The following is a 23,950-nucleotide window of genomic DNA, read 5'->3' as shown; positions in this document are numbered from 1 at the left end:
ACGACGAGTGGACTTGCGCGGGCTACGCAGAAAACTCTCTTGAATTCTTCTCACGTTTTCCTCTGAAGTGCGTGGTCACCCTGGGCTCTTCCCCTTACATAAACAGCCTGTTTCCTCAAATTGTCGGTACCAACGACGAATGCTCTTTGGCATTGGCGGATCAATGCCGAAACGCCGTTGAAACGCACGCTGCACCACAATTACGGATTCAGTCTTGCTGAAATGCAGAACGCAAAACGCCTTGTGTTGCGGGGTCGCCATTTTGCGAACGACTGAGGCTAGAGGCTGTTGGTGCGCTGGGAGAGTCATCTCACGGTGATCATTTGAAACTCTATGCCCCGCCCTTTCAAGTGGTAAGAGGTTAATTTATGGGCGGTTCGTGGTTGCAGAGATATAGCGATTTCAAATCGGGTCCATCTTTTTGAAATACCCTGTATATGGTCCTGGTTTGTAGCAGACAAACGTTTCATTTTTTTTCATTTCAAGAGTAAATTTTAAAGGCCTTTTGATTGGAAAACCAATTTTGTGACCTAATATGCAAATTTTGCAATCCGGATGGATGGTACCATCTTATGTGAATTGCACGTAAGGAGTGTGCGATTGCCTAGATTGCCCAGTCAGTGGTAGAGGCTTTGGAGCCCAGCTTTGTTATATGGTTGGCCCAGGAAATGTCATGGATGATGGTGAGGCCTGGAAGGTCAAGAGACTCAACCTCGATCTTCCAGTGGATGACGATGGAAATATATAGGTGGATTCTGTTTGATGATCCTTCTGGAGTGACAGGATGAAATTGTGACATCTTCCAGAATCGAAGAGCATTCTCTATTGATCAGACAGCAGAGAGAGATGCAGTTGCTGCCTACCTATCTACTTTTTTGTATACACGCTCTAAAGCTCGTAAAGGAGCTGACACACACACACACACACACACACACACACACACACACACACACACACACACACACACACACACACACACACACACACACACACACACACTTACGACACAAACACACACACACACACACACACACACACTTACGACACAAACACTTAACACAGCCACTGAGCTTTGGTGATGTGCCGTCACTTATGGGATACTCTGGGTACCAGCAGCGTCATAACAATGGCGCCGCTTTTCACACTGCACTCAGCGGGACATTTCCTCAGGAGGAATTTCCTCCTCCCCATGGATGCCAACCGATGGGGATGTCCGTGATCAAGGAAGCAGCACGTACCATTTTTAAGTCGTTGGTATGACTCGAACCAGTCTAATCCGGATTGGTGTTTTTTAGGAGACACCATCTCCTTACTTGATGGCAGTTGGCTCCCTACAAGAGCTCATCCGCCCTTTGTCACGTGTTGTTTTTATTCCAGGCAGGGTGTCACAATCACAAAGCCAGTGAAGGGTGTCAGTTTAGTTCGCCGGTTTACCATGCCACAGGTAGCACTGAGTTATGATGATAATTACATATGTCATCAGTGGCAGTCCCCAAAAGACTGACCAGACATGCAATTTAGGTGGATATGATGTGATTAATGGCTACTTAGGTGCATTCCACAGTACATTTTGGCATTGGGTGTAAAGTTGATGTTCATCATCATGAGCAGAAGAGGGCACTGTAGTCCAAGAAGGGTTCTTAGTAAAGCTTTTGGTACTGTCCTGGTGACATCTCGTTCATTCACATTGAGATTGACATGGATCTAAATTTAGATGAGGCTTTGGAAAAGTTTGCAAAACCTCACCTCAGAATATTGGAATAAGTACAAGTACTGTTGTGCCAAAAAGAGCAAGATATTAAAATAAAGACAGTTGTGCGGCATGTGCCCACTGCCTCTCCCCACAACAAAACCCAAAATACAAAACAAAAGCAGAAGTAAATAAAAAAATAAAAGTTGTACTTTTAAATAATAATAATATATTGTTAAGTTATTGGGGGTAGATGATGAAATCCCATAGTAAAGATAGGACTATATAATTATAGCATGGACCGTGGATGTGTAGGAGACATCTCGATGTATTTAAGTAGGGAAACTGTTTCTTAAGATTGTTTATGTGTCTACACGCGGGAAGGGGGGGGGGGGGGGGCAGGCAGGGCCGTTCGGCAAGTAAACCTTGCCCCACCAACCTAATAAGGAAAAAGGCCACACCCTCAGAGTGGTGCGAGGGGTGTGAAAGAGCAAAGCAGGCATGCCACACCCCGAGCTTTGTGATTGGTCAAGGAGACATGGGGTGATTTGGTGGACCTCAGCCATTGGTCGGGGTGACATCATGCATAAGGTTCTAGTGAGAAACGACGGTTGGACAGAGAGTCGTTCTCTCGGTGTGCGTTTTTGGAGAGAAACTGAAGTTGGAAGAAGAATGCATCTCTCTCAGGTGGCTCATTGATTCTGGCTCTTGTGAGTTCACTGTTTCACTGGAAAAGAAATTCACTGGAAGTGTGTGCTTGTGAGGAGAGCTTTTGGAGCCTTTGTGGGAACTGTTGCAAAGTCGGAGGAGGAGGTGTTGTTGGTCTGTGGTGCTCCTCGAGGGAGCTGGGGGCCACGTTGTGCTTGCTGTCCAGGAATTGAGAGGGAGACATTTTTGGTTGCCACTTCACGGCTCGGTGTGCTTGCGTCATCGATCGCCGCCATTTTGGGGCGCTTCCACGCACAGTCTTTTCATGGACTGACCTCGCCAGTTTCTGGACCTCCCCAAGCTCACCAAAGAGCTCGTTGGGACGCCAAAGCTGAGTGCCGGCTGGCTAAATTAATTTCATTTTATTTTATTATCTGTCCCCTTGTCTGTATATGAGTCTGCATGTGAGATACCTCAAAGTAGAGAATTTTCGTTTACCTCACCTTTCATTTTTATTCTGATTTATTTTTCTAAAAACTTTATTGTTGCATTTTCCTTGTCATGTCCGTTCGTTGTGGGTTTCGGATTAAACCCATGTGCTTCTGTTCAGATAAGCACTTTGCTCTCTTGCATTCCACGTGTGGCAAAACAAACCGTCAATTTCGGCTGTTCGCCTTGGAATTAAGGACTGTTCCAATTATTAGTCCAAGGCAGGTGTTCATCGGCTACGGACAGGACATTATTTTTGTCATCTATATCTATCTATAATAATAAAAGGCAATGTGTGTCTGCCAGTCAGTCAGTGTGTGTGTGTGTGTGTGTGTGTATGTATGTGTGTATGTCTCCTCCATAACTTCAAAACCATGAAATCTAGTGGCCCCAACCTTGGCTAGGATACTTATCAAAGTCCAAGGGAGTGCATGAATGAAAACTGGGCGGTTGGGTGAGTTTAAACACCGTTTTTGAAGATGATTGATGGGGTGCTCATCACAAGAAAAAAAAAATGTGCCTTACCAAAATGACAGCACACCATCTTGGTCAGCCTTCTGTCACATCATTGAGTTCTTAAGCCGCCATTTTGTTTAGGCCTATTCAAATGTGTCTTGCCATGGAACCATGATAACCTCTCATGGACTAATTGAATCATATAATCGAATTCTGGATTTGGATTTGAGGATCGGATGCCATCGACTAAATGGGTGTTGAAATCTGAAGAGAAATCTGAAAAATGTAAGAAATGTAAGAAATTAGTGATTCATACACCGAAGTGTATATCTTATAACTAAACTTTAAGCAGGGCTGTCTTTCTTCCTTCTCCATATTACCAAAGCATTAAACTTAACTTTTTCTACTGTTTCAACAATTATATTGAGTGAAAAAAGATGAAGGAATGTGCCCAAATTGTAACTTTATTGAATGCAACAAAAATAATTAACCAGCAGAATCGATGTGGAGGTTGCCATAGCCATGCCTGGGTATTCAGTGGGGGAAATCTCCGGAGTTAGGAAGGCAAAATAAATCTCATTAAAGATTGAATTAAAATATTCAATGGCATCCATTCATCTATGTAAGATGGTGCATATGCAGCATGTACATTAGGGTGGTTGTTAGCTACATAAGGCAAAAAATAAAAATTGAATTGTTTTACTCCTAACCTTTAATTTTTTTTGGCATTGAGGTAAAACTTCTCCATGTGAAATATTATTTGAATACATCAAGTATTAGGAGTTGCACAGTGACTCACGGTTGCCTGACAAGCGTTGATTTCCTGCAATCGGGAAACCTCTTGCGATGTTCTGTCACAACTTGAAGCAGATACTGGGTTTGCTGTTAATCTCTTTGTCAGGAGACGATTGTATTCTTCAATGAGAGCAGCTGCATACACCAGAGTACAGCTGTACTGTATTCAATTAACTTAAAAACAACTTCAAAATGTGCAGTACATAGCAAGGTCATAGGTCAACTGTAATGATCAAAATCACATGTATAGCAGTGGAGAATAAATAATCAACTCCAAACAATTATGCGAGCCAAATATGTTAAATTACAAACTCTGTGTGCATCTCCTAAATTTAGTCATAATGGCTTAAAATGTTACCACAAGAGTGTTTTCATACATACAAATTTTTTTAAGTGTTAGGAGCATGACTTTTCTAACTTTCATTTTGAAGAACCATCCTAATGTAGATATGTTTGTATGTATGCATGTATGCATGTATGCACTGGCGGGGTTTGGAGGGGGGCAGGGGAGGCAATGCCCCCACCTTTTTTTTTTTTTCAGTAGTTTACAATTACGATAAAAACATCCCGTATTTAAAACGTGAGTAACTATAATGAACGTAAACGGTATTTGTGATTTTACGTACACTGTAACTACACTAACAAACGGTAATTTTGGAAGTCAGACCAAACTACCCATTATTAATATTAAGCCCTTTCCCCGCCCTACCCCCCCTCCAAATCGAGATGTCAAATTACGCCTATGTATATATGTTCGTGTGTATGTGGCTGCATAGCCTGGGCGAGTTTCGGGGGCTCAGACTTGCCCAGTATTTGAGACCCCCTCTCGACATCGCAGGCTGAATCCAGAGGAAAGACGGAAATCCCAATGTCTGGAGCCTGTCCTGTAGATCTTATCTACCTGTAGATCTGTAGATCCTGTCCTGTCCTGTAGGAGCTGCCGGAAGGTGCTAACTTAAAGGGATCACCATCTGACTAATGGGGCTCCACTCCACCATAACTTCTTTGTCGAAGTTAGGCTCCCTTTGCCTTGGACTCTTGCACTCACCAGAGCCTGACTCACAAGGCAGTGAGTGCTATTTAACCCATAGCTGGGACCTGGATGATGGGACGCCAGGGCATATCCACACGCTGGTGGGCCCACAAGTCACATCTCTGGGGACTATTTTATTGGAGTGCCTGATTGAGTGCTTAAGTCACTTGGCGAGAGCTCCAGAAGCTTACTGGTAATGGAATACTCTTGCTCCCTCTTACTGCTCTGCCACTTCCTCCTCCTGCTCTCTCTCCCTGTCCTCCTACTCCCTACTCCCAACTCACGACTCCTCCTGGTCCCCGATCACCCCTTATACTGCTCCCCGCTCACCCCTCCTCCTCTCTGCTCACCCCTGCTCCTGTTCCGTTGGTCTGATTGATACAAAGTCTTGCATCATAGGAGCGCCTCCACCTATATAATTTTTAGTGATAATTATGACGTCATAGGTCACGTGGTACAGGCGCCATCTTGGAAAAACGTTGCACCTCTGTATCTCTCAAACTGCTCCATGGAAAAAAATTGAAACTGTCTCATTGTCTCATAAACAATGTCTCATAAAGCACTCCGTGTGCAGAATAAGGGCTGTTAACGATGACGTCACTGGTGCCTTAATTATGACGTCCCTTAATTATGCGCAAGTACAACGATTAGTCCGATCAGTGAAATTCCTTGAGTGTGATCTATGCAACAATTATATTGAAGAATGCAAATGTATGATGTCATCGGTCACATGGTCTGGTGGCCATTTTGTATCAAATAAAAAACCCTTTAAAAACCGAAGGGTTGGCTCGCACCTCGTACCCCGACTACGCGGGGTAAGTATTCTATGAACGCCATCTAGTTCTAAAATATCATTCTAAAGAGTTATAAAGTGCAATTCTAAAGGGTTCTACATGGTAACTTTAAAGGGTGATTGTAATGGGGTTTAAAGGGTAATTATAAAGTTTAATTTAATGGGTTTTGTTCGTCTCTAGGCTTATATATTTTATTTCCTCAAAAAGTACTTTGTGATTTTTTTTCTTTCTATCTCATAGTGGGGGGGGGGGGGGGGGGGGGCTGTACTCAATTTCAAGTTCGTGTGCAGTTCATGTTAATTTTGGGCAAACACTATAAATGTATTCTACTGGGTCCTACTAATCGGAAAAATGATGTCGCCATTTTTTTCTGTTGACCTTTAGTGACCTTGACTCAAGGTTAAAGTTCAAACGTCATTACATTGACCATACTTCATCCAAAGTGTATCAACCTGGTAGACGCAGGGCCATAGGGTGGATATCTATTTTTTTTTTTGATTTCATGACCTGAACCTAGGGATTTGGCAAGAAGGGTGTGGGATGAAGCCTTATGACCTCCAAAACATCTTGTTTTTTTTCACAAGCGATATCGTGGTACGTTACCGAGAACCGCTGCCCCAAAACACCAGTATACACCAAGTGTATGTTACATTTGAAATACCCATTTACACAGTAAAAAACAACACAAACTATATGATGTCATGTTCACATTGGTCTTGGCAGCAATATTTATTAATTCTGACCCCCAAAAGTAGTAAAAATGTTGTTTTAACGACTTGGTAAAAAAACATGCTGTTGATGCATTTATCAGTAAGTCATGTTTTTGGACCTTAAAACCTGCATAATTTTAAATTTTTGTACAATATTTGTGATTGGTGTTGCTACTACGATCCATGGTGGTTTACCAATGCTATTTTGAAACTGTTAATAGGTCCAATAAGTGTGTAAGGGGTGATATTTTAACCCATCAAAGACAATTACGCGGCGTATAAGCGAACCAGTGCGCATTGACGTCATGATAAACTCGAGATGGGCTGAACTATGGCCACAATTTGTCTCTTCGGCATGGTCATATTGAAACTTGTCCAAAACATCATACAAATATTGCAGTTATTTCATCCTCTTCAGCATCAGAGTCTTCCTCATCTTCAGATCTGGAGTCTTTATCATCATTCTTATCATCAAAGTCAACATGGCCAGTTATGTTTGAGCAGTCGTTCCTGCCGCACTTGCACAAATCTGTGCACGGAATGTTATTCTGTAGGCAAGTGCATGTAGTTTCGTTGCTGCATCGTGTCTTCTTGCAGCTTCCAGTGCAGTTAGCAAGCTCCAACACGCTGTCTGGTGCAGGTGGAAGTGTAATCCAGTCTATGGCAAGTTCCTCTTCCATCATCCATCCATAGCCATCAGGGTCGGGAATGTCAGGGAAGGGCTGCAGGCTCCTCTTGTAAATTCCTGAAATATTGAAGTGATCAATAACATTAAGAATGGAGATATACATATTTCCAAAACAACATCAGAGGTATATCATTAATACTAATAAGTAATAACAGTACAATCATATTATTGGGAAATTCTGTGTAGAGAAACATGCGAAATCCAAAACATCCTGCTCTGACTGAGTGTGGAGCAAAACAATCTCTGGATCATCTACATGTCATGTTATCTTAACCACTCAACTGTATTGTAACGATTTTGAGAAGTGTGTAACGAATTTGAGAAGTGTAACGGTTTTTGAGAAGTGTAACAATTTTGGAGGAAGTGTAACGAATGTGGAAACGTTACAATGTGAACGTTACAAAAGTATGGTAACATCCTCGTAATGTAAATAATGGTCGCAGCCGTCCTCCTAGTTAATTCCATGAAACTTACACGCAGGTCACGATATATCTTTTAAATAGTGTATTTCCTTATTCCATGTAGGCTAAATATGTGTTTCCCACTAGATGGACTTTGCATTGTATCAAACAAAATAAGCGTAGGCCCTTCCAATTTCCCCAAACATCTCCGCTCTCCAAAGTTCCTTTCAAAAGGGGAGTTGTTTTCAATCCCGCAGGCCGCCATTGCCCATGTGCTTTGAGTCGGAGAAGAAAGGCGTGTCTCCACCTCGTCATAAGAGGGAAGGAGTGAACCAGCCCTAACAGCCAATCAGCACCGCGGTGAGCGACCCGGTAGGCGTGCCCTCGGAGCCGGCGGCTTGATTTCGCCCGAGGTGATAAAAGCGACTGTAAGGGACTGCTTTACCAGATGACCTGGGAGGAGCAAAGAGGCGGCACCAAGAGGAGCGGTGAGATGCGAAACGCTCCAAGCCAAAGAGGAGAGGTACTCGGCAAGGAAACCAGCTTTGGAGAGACGCGCTGAAAGGAGGGAGACGGCTCCACCACAAGAAGAGGAGCAGGTGTGCCGAACCAGCGCATGGCGTCTACCACAGCGGATACGCGACGGAGGGTTTTCCCGCCAAAACCACGAGGAATTGCGAGCTGCTGCCTCCCGACTTTGCCCCGCTCTCAAGCAATCCACCTCAAGCCCTACCTGCCTGCAATATCCCCTGTGTAAATGTGAACGTCCTGTCCTGCTCGTTGTCCTGGGGTTAAGTAAAAATGAATAGTGTAAGTTAACGATTCGCTGTGTTACTGCTTCTTCCATCCATTGCTTGTGTGTGTATAATAAATCTGTTCTTCCTCCGTATTCTTCTTCTTCTTCTTTTTCATTCTCTTTCGGTCGCTTTAGAGGTTTCCCGATTGAATATCTGTGGGGCGATCTGGTCAACGTCGGGTGGAATCGGGTTCTAATCGGGGAGTAACTGTTCGGACGCGGTTAAATACACCACCGCTCGGTCAATATAACATCTAAAGCCGCGTCTGTAACAATTGGTGTCGAGGAGTTGGATTCGGACCTGGGACTAAATTTGTTAGGCCCAAATTTTGGAACACCAATTGTACTATTAGAGTAACAATTGGTGTCGAGGAGGGAGATCGGACCCGAGATCGGACCCGAAGCGCGCTTAACGCGCTCAAAATTACAAGCTGCCGAAATTTATTTTGTTTTATAAAGCAAAACCCGAATTTTGAGATCGCGCCATGGACAATCAAGGCGATCAGATGTCGGTGGGAGAGATAGACAGGGTGGAATCGACCCAGGACCTCGGGGAAATGTATGTGGAGGAAAGGGGGGAGGAGAAAAATAGCAATGTGGTTGCGGAGGTTTCAGACGCACAAAATGGCGCCTCGCACATGGCCACGGCGTCCATGCCCGCGACCGTAGTAGCGCCGCTGGTAGATTTGAACCTTTTTTTTATACAAATGAAGGCCCTTATGGACAAGAATAGCGAAGAAATGGAAAGCAGAATGATGGGGGTAATGGGGAACCGGATGGATGCTCAGAGTGAGCGATTGGAGGGCCAATTGGGGGTAATGGGAAACCAAATGGGGGTAATGAGGGACGGAGCGAGGGCTGATAGTGAACGATTGGGGGGCGAAATGGGGGGCAAAATGGGAGAAATGGGGGAACGGCTAGAAGCTAAATTTGAGGGGTTAGACAATGGGTTAGAGGGGGTGAAAAATGGGTTAATGGGGTTAGAAAATAGGATGGAGGACAAATTGCGGGAAATAGGGGAACAATCTGCCAGGGAAATCAAACAAATGGGAGAGCAGATAGAGGAGGTGAAAATCGGGGTAGAAACCAAACTGGATGCTCAGAGGGATGAATTGGGACAGATGAGGGTGGCATCTACAAAAGAGATGGAGGAAATACGACGAGGGGTAAGTGAGGAGGTTTCGGGGCTACGCGAGGAGGTAAAGCGAGGTGAGAAGCGTATGGAGAAAGAGGTGAGAAATAATACGGCTAAGTTACAAGGGGGCATAGAGGGTCTGACGGAGGAGGTGGAACAGCTGACCGAGGGACAAAAAGAACTAGTGGAGCAGGTTCAAAAGAACACTGCGGTACTAGGAGGGTTAAAGGCGACACAAAAAGAAATTAAAAACGAATTAATAGCGACACAGAAGCAATGTCAGATGGTACGTGAGGAACTAACAATGAGGGTGGACGAGGTGACAGAGATAATGGAGACAAAGGACCGGCAGGTGAGGATGCACATAGAGACGGTTACGGTAGCCTTAGAGGACGAACTTGAAGAGACGCACCGAGAAATAAAAGAGGTTAAACAAAAATTAGAGGAAGTGGAAGAAGAGGTGAGTGAAATTAAGAAGGGACGGACAGAAACTAAAAGAGAAATCCAGGAGGAGGTGATGGAATATGTGCAAGGTCGGTGCTCAACTCATGATGTGATGCTCACTAACCGAATAAAGAGTTTGCAGGTGGCAAAGGAGGTGCGGAGACGATGTACGGAGGTGAGTGGCAATGTATATGATGTGAGGAAAGCTTCAGTCGGCTTGGGGATTGGTTTGGATCCGGGTGTTCGTGAGAGGCCGTTGGTGAAGTGTGCGACAGGTCAGGTGTGCGAAAAAAGAGGTGTGCGAGAATGTCCGACCATGGGGTGTGTGAGGAAAAAGTGCACGCCGAGGAGTGAGTGTGCCGTCAAGAGTGAGTTGGTCGAAGCGCGTGTGCGAGGGAGCACAGGGAAGCGCGGTGTGGTGAGTGTTACGGAGGAAGTAACGAAAAAGTGTGCGTGAGAGGATGCGCGAGAAAGGTGTGTAACGGACGGGTGCATGGGGAAAGCGCATGCTGTCAAGAGTAAGGGAGAATGCATGCCTGTGGTGAGTGTTACAGAGGGTGTAACGGGACAATGTGCGGAAGAGTGTGCGCGAGAAAGGTGTGTAACGGACAGGTGCATGAGGAAAGAGTGCGCTGTCGAGAGTAAGGGTGAGTGCGCGACCGAGAGTGGAGGTGAGAGTAGTGAGAGTGACACGGAGTGTGAGTTGGTTGTGGCAGGTGAGCGAGGATGTACACCTGGAATGGAAGGATGCACACCTGGAATGGTAGAGCGTGAGTGGGAATGCACACTTGAATTGGTCGTGAGGCACGTGGTTGGGTGTGTGAGTGAGAGCACACCTGTGATTGTCACAAAGGAGGTGACCGAGAAAGGGGCGCGAAGAGGGGTGTTGGTGAGGTGTGCCAGCGACGAATGTGTGCCAAGGTGTTCGGTGGTCAGGTGTGACCAAGTCGGTGAGCGGAATGAGTGTACCGAGGTGTGTAAGGAAAGGTATGAGCAAGCAAGGGGTAGCGTATGCATGTAAGCGTCCAGGTGAAGCATCGACGGTAACCAGGTTAGAGGTTAGAACGACTTATAGCCGAATCGGGCCCTCGGTGCGCGTCGGGCAGCTTCGCGTGCCGCGAGGACCAGCGGGGATCCGAACCACGGCGGTTTCGAAAGAACCGCCGTGCGCGATCCACGCTGGGCCTCGCGTGGAACGGCCGCGTCCGGGCTCCACTAGGCGGAGCGGGCAGCTGGATAGGAAGGGTCGTCATGGCGACCACGTTTTGTTGAGACGTGCCGGCAGGTCGAGATCGGGACATTGGATGGCTCCACGCCGAGGTGGTGCGTGGGATCTCGGCCCGGGTAAGCCCCCGTCCCTGCCACGAATGCGGGACGTATCCAGCCGCTGGCACAAAAGAACCCGCGTTCATGGCTCGGCTGTACGAAGCCGAGCTTTAGAAGGGAATTGGCGCACCGAGAGGATGTAATAAGTAGACGGGTGATGAGGATAGTGTTTTGGCCCCGAAATTAGAAAAAAGCAAAATTTGATGATGGTATGGGTAGAATTGGCAGTAAATGGAAAATTTTTGAATTGGTTGGAATTTGGACGAGCAAAATTTATAGTGAGAGACCCCCGATGTGGTGGGATGGCAAATCCACCATCCCTCACAGGTGGGGGCAAATGCGCAATAGTTTATGGGGTGGCTATGACAACCGAGCCAGGGAGGGCTTGGATAATTGTAGGGATCTAGCGAAGATGACATTAGGTAACGTTAAGTTTAGTTAGTGACTGATACCTGTAGTGGGGACGCAGGTAGATTAGTGTGGATTATAATGACGTGGGAGCGCAATAGTTTAAAGGGACGACTGGGAAGCACAAGTTTCAGAGGGGAGTAGTTAGCTGAGATGATGCCGTGTGTGTGAGGATTGAACAGGTGAGAATGGAACAGGTGTGATTGCACAGGTGTGCAACTGAACAGGTGTGTGGAGCCGTGTATGAGGGAGTAGTGGTGATTGCGTGTTGTGTTGACCAAATGGTCCAGGAAGAAAGGAGGGTGCAGGTGGCACCAGGTGTGAGGGCACAGGTGTGCAACAACAGGTGTATGTGGCTGTGTGGAATAAATGGTAGTGTGGAATATCTGGAGTATTGGAATGGATGGTCGTGGAGTGAGAATGGTGGAAAATGTGGAGTGGAGTGGATGGTGCGAAGGTGTGAATGGGGGAAGAGTGGACCCCCATCACGGATACCCGGGGCGGGTAGTGTAAGTGTTAGGTAGAGGGTATAGGTAAATTGTGGTTGGATATTGGCATCTGTGGTGCGGGTGACAGAATGGTATTTGGATGGGTGCATTAGTGTTGTGGAAATGGCTGGGCGTGTAGCCTGTTAGTGTGTGTAGTTGTTTGGGCACTCCACCACTGTGAGGATGTCGGCCAGGTGAGGCCGCAGGTGGGCTCTGGGAGCCGGTAGTAGTTGTTGTGGATGGGGCCCGAGGATCCGGAGGACGGACCCGGGTAGCCCAGTGCCAGAGGGCACCATGGGGTGACAGAGCCAGGAGAGGGGCTGTCCCCAGTTAGTTAGGTTAGGGTGAGGAGCTAGGTAAGCTCGGGTGGCAACTACAGTGGTGGAGGTGTGCAGGTGGGTAGACCTGTTGGGAGAGCTAGACGCCGCAGCCCAGAAATTGTGCGAGAGCACCGGGAGATGAATCGGGGGAGTGAGACCCCAAATTGAGAGGCACCACAGTTTGGTCAATGGGAATTGGTTTTTAGAACCCATAGTGTAAGTTGGCCAATGGACTGGCAGGGAGAGACCCCGGGTAGTGTAAAGTGTGTTAAAGTCATTTAGAGGATAGTTAGGATGAAGGATCTCCTCGCACCATCTGCATCCACTCACCTGAGGTGACAGGTACTCCACACCATGCCATGTTTTGATTATTTTTTATGATGCAAATGTTTGGATTGTGAGACGCATCATGACGTGGGTGTGACATTGTGCGTAATTCCATCTCTCCCTCCTTATGAGGATTGATGATGAATTGGTGATGGCAAATTTTGAAGTAGAGGGATTGTGGTGACGAATTTGGTATAGGGGAAATATGGGGAAGACGTGACAGTAGTGACGAATTGGTAATGTGTAGATTTTGTACATATGGGGTAAGGGCAAGGGCAAAGGTAGGGTAGGTGACAGGGGGGTGACGTACGGTAGGGACGAGCTTTCTCACTTCGCCCTCCGTACGCATTTCACCTTGCATTGCCTTATTGACGTGTACCCTTGTGACCTTACCCCTCGCTCAATTGTCTTTCTTTTGTCTCCCACATGACCTGTGCGCCATTGGGTGCCGATGGGAGCGTGCGTGAGGTGGCCATTGTGCGCCCGAGATTCCCAGAACCAGCATGCATTGCGTTGATGTACCACTTTATGGACCGCTGTTCTGCGGCCAAGTACCACTTGATGGACCCCAGGTTCTGGGGCAGGGCACCTCTGTTGGAGACCGGCCATAGTGGCCAGGGAATCTTGCTTGCGGACCTCGGTAAGGTGGCACCTATGCCAAACAGGTGGACCACCCTTAGTTGGCCCCTGAGGCCCTAAATAAAAATGGACACAAGTTGTGCTTTTTATTATTTCCAACTAGGCCGCATGAAGCCAGAAGACGTCGGGAAGAACATCGGCCCAGCAGAGAAAGAGAAGACCACCACCAGTTGTTTTGTTGTGTTTATTATGAACCATGGTGACTGCGCACCGGGTGGTGCTTTTGGTGCTTTGTGGTGCTTTTGGTGCTTGGGTGCTTTGGTGGTATTGGTACTGGTGCATCGATGCAATGCGTGCTGTCTCCTCCCTCCCAACAGGAATTTCTTTCTCTTGTTCCCTAAAAAGAAAAAAACAAGAAAAAAACACAGGTCCTGGGTTGCGTTGTAAATAAGAAATCATGTCATTGTAAATAATGCTCCCCACCGTAAATGTATAGTTTGAGAATAATTCCGTAATTCGGTTAGCTGTGGGCTTGAGTCTGTTAGACAGGGTGCAATGCAATAGGGGGACATACTTATTTGTGTTTTAAAATTGTCACACTCAGGGTCAGGTTAATTGTAGAGGGAATTACACCTACGTGTCACACTAAGTTAAAGTTTAGTAGGCCCGAGTACGGGCCTGAAGAAAGGAGGGTGCAGTGTAACGATTTTGAGAAGTGTGTAACGAATTTGAGAAGTGTAACGGTTTTTGAGAAGTGTAACAATTTTGGAGGAAGTGTAACGAATGTGGAAACGTTACAATGTGAACGTTACAAAAGTATGGTAACATCCTCGTAATGTAAATAATGGTCGCAGCCGTCCTCCTAGTTAATTCCATGAAACTTACACGCAGGTCACGATATATCTTTTAAATAGTGTATTTCCTTATTCCATGTAGGCTAAATATGTGTTTCCCACTAGATGGACTTTGCATTGTATCAAACAAAATAAGCGTAGGCCCTTCCAATTTCCCCAAACATCTCAGCTCTCCAAAGTTCCTTTCAAAAGGGGAGTTGTTTTCAATCCCGCAGGCCGCCATTGCCCATGTGCTTTGAGTCGGAGAAGAAAGGCGTGTCTCCACCTCGTCATAAGAGGGAAGGAGTGAACCAGCCCTAACAGCCAATCAGCACCGCGGTGAGCGACCCGGTAGGCGTGCCCTCGGAGCCGGCGGCTTGATTTCGCCCGAGGTGATAAAAGCGACTGTAAGGGACTGCTTTACCAGATGACCTGGGAGGAGCAAAGAGGCGGCACCAAGAGGAGCGGTGAGATGCGAAACGCTCCAAGCCAAAGAGGAGAGGTACTCGGCAAGGAAACCAGCTTTGGAGAGACGCGCTGAAAGGAGGGAGACGGCTCCACCACAAGAAGAGGAGCAGGTGTGCCGAACCAGCGCGTGGCGTCTACCGCAGCGGATACGCGACGGAGGGTTTTCCCGCCAAAACCGCGAGGAATTGCGAGCTGCTGCCTCCCGACTTTGCCTCCCTCTCAAGCAACCCACCTCAAGCCCTACCTGCCTGCAATATCCCCTGTGTAAGTGTGAACGTCCTGTCCTGCTCGTTGTCTTGGGGTTAAGTAAAAATGAATAGTGTAAGTTAACGATTCGCTGTGTTACTGCTTCTTCCATCCATTGCTTGTGTGTGTATAATAAATCTGTTCTTCCTCCGTATTCTTCTTCTTCTTCTTTTTCATTCTCTTTCGGTCGCTTTAGAGGTTTCCCGATTGAATATCTGTGGGGCGATCTGGTCAACGTCGGGTGGAATCGGGTTCTAATCGGGGAGTAACTGTTCGGACGCGGTTAAATACACCACCGCTCGGTCAATATAACATCTAAAGCCGCGTCTGTAACAGTATAGATAGTTACTTCAATTACTCTTTCAAATAGACCTGTTAATTTTGAACATTTACAAAGCATTGTTGTGACATTCAATATTTTGTTTTCAATTCAATAAACTTTCCAAATAATCATCTTCATTGACACATGCTGCACCATATACTAGTACTCCTGTCCAAACATAAATTACAGGTGATGTTCAATATTCAAAGAAACAACCAATTAACTTACCAGCTTGGTAATTGGCTCTCTTGATGTGCTGTCTCAGGGCATCTTGGTTGGGAGGCATTGTGATCTCAGACGTTCTAGCAAGATGAAACATATTGTACCTGGCCTCATTCACAGTAGTGATATTGTGCTGTCCATATAACTTGCAGACAAATGTCTCCAGTGCTTCCATCATGTCTGGATGTATGTCAAACCGTTCTCCAAGGTCCTTCAAGGCACCGCACAGCTCTGGATTCTTTAGTATGAGGTTTAAGGCCTTCTTTTTGCCTTTGCCATAGAAGGCGCTTACACTATCGCAGCCAGTAAAACAGTGTAGGCCTATCAAAGCTTGGCTGACATCATCCCCAATGCTATCGTAGATTGCTTTCAAGTCAATTGTCCTAAGGTTGACTCCCTTTCCTGTGTGGAAATATAGATGTGCAGAGATTTGGGGTACTAAGGCTATGCCGATTACGAACACATCTGTATCCGGACTAACGATGATGACGTCATTGCTTGTGTGTGCTGCATGCGCGGCATGGAGGAACATCTGTGTGTCCGCCTCTTCATGCGTCGAATTTAGTGATGGCTCTTCTTTCACTTCAACTACCTGATCTGGAGTGCTGCTTCCTGTGAATATATGACATTTGGTTCCATGTGCCAAGAACACTGTAATTCCTCTGAGGTATGCTGTCTTGACCTTACTCCACGTCTCAAACAAGTATTCGATTAGCGACTCCTTGTTGTCACCGTTGGAGAGGAACTTCTTCCATTGTTGAGGAAGGGACTGGCCATATATTCGCATCACTTGAGACCCTCTGGCTGCTCTCTTCTCTCGCTCGGCGTTCTTAATCGATACCTTTCGGTAAGTATCGGTTACGAAATGGATCTAACTGGACTTGTTGTCCTCTGCTCCCTTGACAAGGCGCTTCAGTATTTCGTGGGCCAGATTGAGAAATGTCCTTTCCCCGGTGAGTTTGTTGATATTCAATTTCTGTATCATTGCCATACCATCCATTACATACATGCCTCCTACTGGAATATCAACCACAGGTTTGTCTGCCTGACTTTCAAGTGCATGAAGTAGGTTGGCGTTGTTGGTCTTGACGAGGCAGCCTTGCACACTTGCCAAAGGAAGAGGTAGTGGGCCAAGAGAATAGGACATTAACTCTTGAAGATCAATTTTCCGGAACTGCCCGATGACAACAAGCCTTGCTAAGAGATTTCTGTCAGCCTTCAAAGACACATCCTTTCCACGAATTTTCTTTTTCACAGCCTTAGACATGTTGGTGAATGTCTTAAGTTTCAGTTTCTTCATTGAGCCAAACAGGTCGACTGTCTCCGTCTGAAGTCGTTCTTTACATAGGGTGGTGAACTCTGTTTCTCCTCTTTCATATGCTGTGTTTAGATCTTCCTGAACTTCTCTCATAGCCACCACACCAGATGTAACATGAACCAAGTCCTCTCCATCATATTCAAATGGATTAATCATGCTGTTTGTCATCTCGATGATTTTGTCAACATCAGCTTTGTCACGTAGCATGTGACTTTGTAGTAGATCGGAGCGTGTTGAGCTGTGCTCTTCATATCTGAACTTCCCTGTCATAACCTCGCATTCCCGTGCAATTGACCCCCTCGCGTGGTGTGACCAAATCCATCGGTTAACTGTCCCCTTGCTGGTAGTGAAACCGGTCATGCCCCCCTTGGTCTTGGAATCCCTGTTTGCTGTCTGCTCAATGGTCTGGTCGCAGGCGATTTGGGCAAAAGCTTTGTCGCTTCTCTGGGTAGCGAATTCACCCTCCATAAATTTCTGATGAATGGCGGGATGGGTCTGCTGAACATCTGACATTTCCAGCCAGTATACTGGAAGGTATCTGCTATAAATAATGTGATCATAGGCAAATATCCATGGAAGCATACATCGTATGCTGGCGAGGTGAAGATCCCAGTTGGCTTCTCGTGTCCCTCTAATGAATAGCAAGAGAAGCTCCACCGTCTCAATGTATGAACTCCAGAAGCGAAATGTTGGTTTGGTGTCACTTGCTTCTAAGAATTTGTCAAAGGAGGTTTTGAAGTCTTTGAACTGGTCGCTGTTGAGAATGACATGGTAGTTTGGATGTGGGAAAGCTTCAGCTAAGTTTGACAAAAGTTCCTTCCCTCTACCCGCCTCATGTTCTGGAATAGATTCAAAATATGCATCCAGGAGCATCTGCTGCATCGCGTCTGACATCAGCTTATGGGCTCGAACTGCCCTGTTGTAATGCTTGCCGCTGAACACTCCATTCACAGACCCCATTGCAACAATCTCTGACTCAACCAGGATGTCTTGGAGACCACCATCTCGAAATCTCTTTCCAATACAGCTAAGAAAGGACATTGCAGTGTGGAATGCCCCCAGTCGAATTACCAGTCTCTTCATGAACTGTGCATTCTTCCATCTAATGAGCTGTGCCTTGCAATAGATGGCTTGGTCAATGACAATGACGATTGCTTCCAACTGTAACTTGTCGGCGATCTGAACAATTCTCTGCAGTATTGTTAGTACCGTATTCATTTCAGTCGGAGTGGCATCAATGACAGGGAGATACCCTATCACGCTCTTTGGTGGAACTTCAACACAAGACAGTAGTTGGTTGAATCCTGTCCAAGATGGCAGAGTCCCGTCAATGTTGTACTTGGTGATGTGGTATGCTAGGTCTATCGTCTTAGGGTGCTGGAGTAATGGGAAGTACGTTGCTCGATCCAACAGAACGCTGATTGCGAATGGAGCGGGTCCTTCTTTTTTCCCTCCATAATATGTGGCAAGGTTCACTGCAGGTGGCTGCATCGATCTCTCCCGCGTCCTCTTAACTGTAGTGACTGGTGCTGGTTGTACTACTTCATGGGATTGACTTGGTTGCTGTATTATAATCCCATTGGTATTGTGCGTTGTTCCGCGCCCAGACAATGTCTCCTCCCCGAAGTCATTATTGTCCCATACGAGTGTGACATGCTTGCCCGCCTGAATGATTGATGGAAGAGCATCCTCTCCACGATGTAGTTCTTGGTTAGCCAGTGCAGTGTCATGATTTAAGACGACAGAGTTTGAGACGCAGTAACCAAACCCGTTCAGTAGGCTGATTAATTGGGCTGAACCTGAGAGATGACGTACTGTCATTGCAAGTGACAAATGTTTGGGCATCTGTTTCCTTCCCTTTGATTGGAGGTATATGATGTCCTGCACAATTGTGAGAATTCTTCTATGTATTGTAGATTCTATCTTTACAAACTCATCAGAATCAGGTTCGTCTGACACTCCCACCATCCATGCAATAAAGTTATAGAGACAGGCAGGTACAATTGCTTCTGCGGCATTTGTTGTCAGGTGCTCAGAGATTGGGGGCCATGGCATATTTGGCTTGATCTCATCTATTGCATTTCTCAATTGTAGCGCAGTGAAGTCGTGTTCTCTAAGGTTATTCTCAGTATACCCAGGTTGCTTTGGGGGGGTTGGTCCAGAGTCGGATGTTTGTTCTGTCTCTGTTGTGTCATCACCTGAACCATGCATGGTTTCTTGCAACACTTTCTTTTCTTCAACCAGCACTTCAGTGGAGATGTCATTAACATACACAAGGTGTCCTTGGCAGCGCATATACGGGGTTAGAAAGCATAGTTGTGGAAATGTTTTCATCAGTCTTGTCTTGAGAAAGCCACTTTTGTAGTTTGATTCTATTCCGTGTGTTGCTTTGATTTGTTTCATGAACATGTCATTAAGTCGTTTCAGTCTGTAGATTTCCTTGTTGTCTATTATAAGATCCTTGACTGTTGCACAAAATAATGTGTATGCTTCTGAGTAGTTGGAGTCTCCTTGTTGCTCTGCATTAGGTGTTGTTGCTAGCTTACCTAAATACCGGGTATACTCCTTGTAGCAGCGACCATGGTATTTTACCTCTATCGCAACACAATCGCGGTCTTGAATTTGAAGCAGCAGGTTTGTATTGTTGTCGTCTTTAGCGGCTTGCTGCAGTCTTGGTGCCTCAATTGTTGAGCACCTTGTTAGAGGCTCTTTTCTTCGTCCCCTTTTGCCTGTATTGATTGTTCTCTCTTTCTGACAAAGGATGCATATATTAGGCAACACATATTGGGATCTGGCTGAACATTTGGGCTTGCCTAAGCTGGAGCGTAGAGCACGTTTCTTGACTGGTTGTGGGCCTTCATGCATCTTGTCAATGTTGACGTTGATGTCGTTGCATGTTGAAGCTGCAATAAACACACATAAAAGAAAACAATTAAAATTATGTGAGTTAAAAATGTCGACCTCAAGTCATGGTTAGCCCGACTAGATTCCCTCCCCCCTCCCCCGCCCACCCCCCTTCCTCAGACTTCCTTTTAAAAATTTATTTGTTTCACCTTGGCCCTACCTCCTTGCATAAATATTGGACAGTTCCTTCAATTCAAAATCGTTCAAGACTACACACAAAATCATTTTACATATACCTCACAAAAAAAAAAATCAAACTAAGTTTTGAAGCATTGTCATGATTTATTATTCAAGTTATTCAACCTACCAGTATTGGCTGCATTTTCTTCTCTCTTTTTCATGCTGCTTTGCACCCTGCTCACTCGTTGTTTATCAGTAAATCGTGAATAACACACTTGATGAAACGCTGCATCATGCGGTATAGCTATAGCAGGTATTGTTACCATACTGTTGCCATGTACGCCGAATTCGTCAGCGTGGTTCTTCACGAAATTTCTCGCAATTTCAGCTTGATCACCTTCTAAATTCTGCCAAGTAAGAACAAATTGCAAATATCGCGGCCATGTTCTATCACTAAAAGGTATTAAACTTGATCTTTTAGCCGGAGAAATGCACATATAACAGCGTTTCTCGCTCCCACACTCATCATCGTCGCTGCTACTGGAGGCCGCCATTTTGTTTACTCGCAGCCAGACATCGTTTGTAGCGCGATCCTCATTGGTCAATACATTGAAATGCATTCGAGGCTAAACGGAGATTTTGGAAATAAAATTATAAATTTCAACATTATATTACAGACTAACGTACCAGAATCTCACTTGTGAAAAGTCATGAACATTATTTCATAATTTTTTCCATAAACCCAGGGGGCAAACCCCCCATTTTTTGTGAAAACAGACACGGTCTGCTATAAAAGGTTCTTGTATATGGTTGGATTCCTTAGACCCCCAGCAACAACTTCCAGGTGGACAACCTTTCCAACAGGCTACTGTAACTGTGCAATTCAAGATGGCGTCCAAGATGGTCGCCATATTTTTAAATCTCCATATTGTCGTCAATTGTTATCTTATTTTCATGTGTAATACTTTGTTTCTCTGGTTTTCAAGGTCAGGGAATCTATTTATGATGGTTTCAGAGTGATATGATGTGTTTTATACCATGTACTAGGCCTAATATTTAATACATGTTAATATATTATTTTAAGGCGACCATGACACAGAAAATCGACAAGAACAATACACAGTAGTTTACTGTTGTTGTAAGAACAATAATGGTACAGAAAGGTACTAGTTACCAAGAACAGATTACATGAGAAATGAACTACTGCATGTGCTTCACAGTTTGGAATGCAAGCCAAATGGCTGATGCAAATATTTGTAAAATTCATGTCAGTGATACACGCCCCAATGTTGCATCCTATGAACAGGTCTACCACTCAATATAATGCTGCAATACAAGTGTCCATGTGAATAGCTGATGGTATACAGTTAATTGTCACTGTTTGAGTCACTGCTGTCACTACTGTCACTGCTGTCACTGCTGTCAAATGCTGCAATGTATTTCACTCGGCTGCACTTGGTGGCTGATCCCTGGCAATGACATACAATGTAACAGGCCACGTTCTTCCTGGCACAGGCACAGTTCCTGTTGCAGCCTTTGGTGCAGCCACATGCAACAGCCTTTGTAATTGTCTGTGGCCAGGCTGATTGAGTTGACAGGACTGGAACTAGTTTCCCATCCTCCAGAGCCCAACCATAATCCACAAATGGGGGAAGCTGAGGCTTGGCCACATGTGCAGTCTTATCTATAATAGTTGCAAGATCTGCACGCTGTAGATGTAGAAGGAATGTATGTTCTGTTGGTGGGAGTAGTTTCAGCATGGTTGACCTGTTGATCAGGAATTTATAGGCTCTAAGCTTTCCAAGATCGCAGTCCTCAAAGTCATCAGATCTGTTAGTGTATACAGCAATGACAAGTTTGCGTGCCTGGTTGATGAGGTCTGATGTGATCTGGTTGTGGTTCTGACCTTGCTCACCAAAGTGTTCGAGCTCAGTTATGTCTGTGGTATAGCTACGGTTCAACCAGGTCTTTTTGCCAGTGAAGAATGGGTAGCTGGTCGTATCCTTTCCACTCAGGCTGTGGATGAAGGGAAGTGCACGACATTTCGAAGGTCCTAGTGACCTAGCCATTTGGTGTATGGGCAGATATGTCTCTGCAGCAGTTCTTACCCACAGTTCAGGAAGATCTTCCAGAATGCTGGCAACATAGTAGAACAAATGATGATTATATCTGTGTCATTGCCATGAATGACCACCCTATCAACACCTTCATTCTGGACACTATAAATAGCATGAAGCATTACTCTGGTATCAGCCTCCTGCTGTGTAGACTCCAAGGCAGTGATGTCGGTGGCTGACCCCTCAGTGACCAGCATGCTCTTGGTTTCTTCATTGAAGCCTCCACCTAAGTAAAGGCGAGTTGAGCCCAGTGCTTGATTTAGCTGTTCACTCTTGCTCCATGTCTCACACAAGAAACTCAGAAGGGCTGCTTTGTTAGCTGACACAGAGAAGAATTCCTGTGGGTCTGTGGAATAAATATTCTTATTGACAATAAGAATATTGCTAAAATATATCTCAATGTGATCTTGTGTAAATAGAATATGTTTTACTTTACAAATGAGCCGAAAGCCCTAGGACTAGAGCAATATAAGTAAAGACAGCATGTGTGCCTGTCAAAATAGCTTCTGTTCCATTTATGGAGCCAGAACAGAAGTGTGCTATCTATAGAATAGCTTTTGTCATCTTTGACAACCCCAAGTGCTGGGCAAATTCCCCCTCGAGCAGGTCATAGGAAATTGACCTCTTGAACAGAAGGAATGTAGTGCTTTTAGTTTCCCAACATAGAAAGCTAACCGAAAGGAGCCAAATAAGGCTTCTGGATGAGAAGCAGAGACGCTTGCAAGCTCTCATGTCCCAGGGGTATTAACCCCTGGGTTGACCCTGCATGCTCGATAGATCAAAGGAGGTTTTGCTTTATAAACCGAGAGAGGGCAACTGGTAAGGACACTGAAAACTGGAAGACCTACAGAACGAGCTTCAACAAAGACCTACAGAACGAGCTTCAACAAAGACCTACAGAACGAGCTTCAACAAAGACCTGCAGAACGACTCGTTAAAGATCTATACAACAAATTCTCTAAAGTCAATAAAACATTGATTTTGTTAAAACAAGTTTCGTGGAAGTTTGTGTAGTCATTTAGTAGTAGAACAAAGACATTCCACTACAAGTTGGTGGTACGTTGGGGATCGACTGCACAGACCAGGTAAGCTTTTGTTTTGTTATCTGTGTAGTACGATGTTAATCTGTGAAAATTGTCCAGTTTTTGAGTTGTTTTGTGTATTTTTGTTGTTATGTGGAAGGTGGGGAAAACCACAAGGCATACCTCTTCGTGGGTGGACCATTGGTCCTCCCCGGAGTCTTTAAGGTGTGTAGAAACCCTGGAACATGTTTCAGAAATCATGACAATTTTTTTTTCTTTTCTAAAATTTTCAAAAAAATAAATAATAATAATTTTTAATTTTTTTTTTCTTCTTTTTTTCTCTTCTTCTTTTTCTCTAGTTTGGGTTCTTTTTTCGGTATATTATACGAGTTCAAAGAGCCACTAACGGACCCCCTGGGGCCTTAGAGAAAGGGTGCTGCATTCGTCTTGTCATGTACAACTGAAATATGGATTTTGTATATTTCTTGTTCATTTCATGAACGTCATGAATTCATGAAATAGAACGTCAATTTTGTAAATATCTTTAAAATGATTTCCAGCAATGGTCTGCATTCAAATCTCTGCTCGTTTTCGTGATTAAACGACTTATAAGTGTGCCGATTTTCCCATTAACATAATGGTTGAGATCCTGCTTGGTTGTGACCACAGAAACGAGCAGATTGCAGAATGGACACTATTTGATTTATAATCATATTAGCGGTTTTTGTAAAAAGCGATTTTATACAGCATCTGTACAGTAAGCCAAATAATGGTAAAATCGACTGGCTCGATTTTAAGTCATAAAAAATTCCATTGTGGCACAAATATGGGTTTTTGTACCTTCATAAGAG

The 23,950-nt window shown here is 45.1% G+C and overlaps 2 protein-coding genes across 5 annotated transcripts in view; both read right to left on the bottom strand.

Annotated features, from left to right (window-relative positions):
* Positions 1-23,950, bottom strand: part of LOC137434150 (uncharacterized) — a 52,017-nt gene that overhangs the window by 3,365 nt on the left and 24,702 nt on the right. Inside the window, exons 2-4 of the mRNA XM_078785746.1 lie at positions 19,529-19,839; positions 4,083-4,213; positions 3,353-3,559 (exon numbers count right to left, since the gene is read on the bottom strand). Coding sequence (XP_078641872.1) covers positions 4,181-4,213; positions 19,529-19,839 — 344 coding nt within the window. The 3' untranslated portion in view covers positions 3,353-3,559; positions 4,083-4,180. The remainder of the gene's footprint in view (positions 1-3,352; positions 3,560-4,082; positions 4,214-19,528; positions 19,840-23,950) is intronic.
* On the bottom strand, positions 6,605-18,880 carry LOC144888146 (uncharacterized). Of its 4 annotated transcripts, none has more exons than XR_013624746.1 (3): positions 15,625-18,880; positions 13,799-13,924; positions 6,605-7,360 (listed from the first exon to the last, which is right to left on the bottom strand). XR_013624746.1 is itself a non-coding variant. In XM_078785740.1 (3 exons), exons 1-3 carry the CDS (start codon positions 16,403-16,405, stop codon positions 6,999-7,001), a joined length of 1,269 nt encoding a protein of 422 aa, XP_078641866.1. In that variant the 5' UTR covers positions 16,406-16,484; the 3' UTR covers positions 6,605-6,998. The 4 variants fall into 4 exon arrangements, 2 of the variants coding, with proteins under 2 accessions (XP_078641866.1, XP_078641867.1); XM_078785740.1 differs by having other exon boundaries at positions 15,625-16,484; XR_013624747.1 differs by lacking the exon at positions 13,799-13,924.

The sequence above is a fragment of the Myxine glutinosa genome, chromosome 10, assembly GCF_964187855.1.
Source record: "Myxine glutinosa chromosome 10, kmMyxGlut1.1, whole genome shotgun sequence".
NCBI lineage: Eukaryota > Metazoa > Chordata > Myxini > Myxiniformes > Myxinidae > Myxine > Myxine glutinosa.
The sequence above is the reverse complement of the archived record's forward strand: the minus strand, read 5'-3'. Positions and strand labels throughout refer to the sequence as shown.

Excerpts from the sequence above, each read along its gene's own strand:
- LOC144888146 (XM_078785740.1), bottom strand. The coding sequence starts at position 16,405 with ATGCGAATATATGGCCAGTCCCTTCCTCAACAATGGAAGAAGTTCCTC. Across the intron at positions 13,925-15,624 it reads GAGAGCCAATTACCAAGCTG|GGAACAAGAGAAAGAAATTC; the intron begins GTAAGTTAATTG and ends TTTTCTTTTTAG. Across the intron at positions 7,361-13,798 it reads AGCACCAAAAGCACCACCCG|GAATTTACAAGAGGAGCCTG; the intron begins GTGCGCAGTCAC and ends TCAATATTTCAG.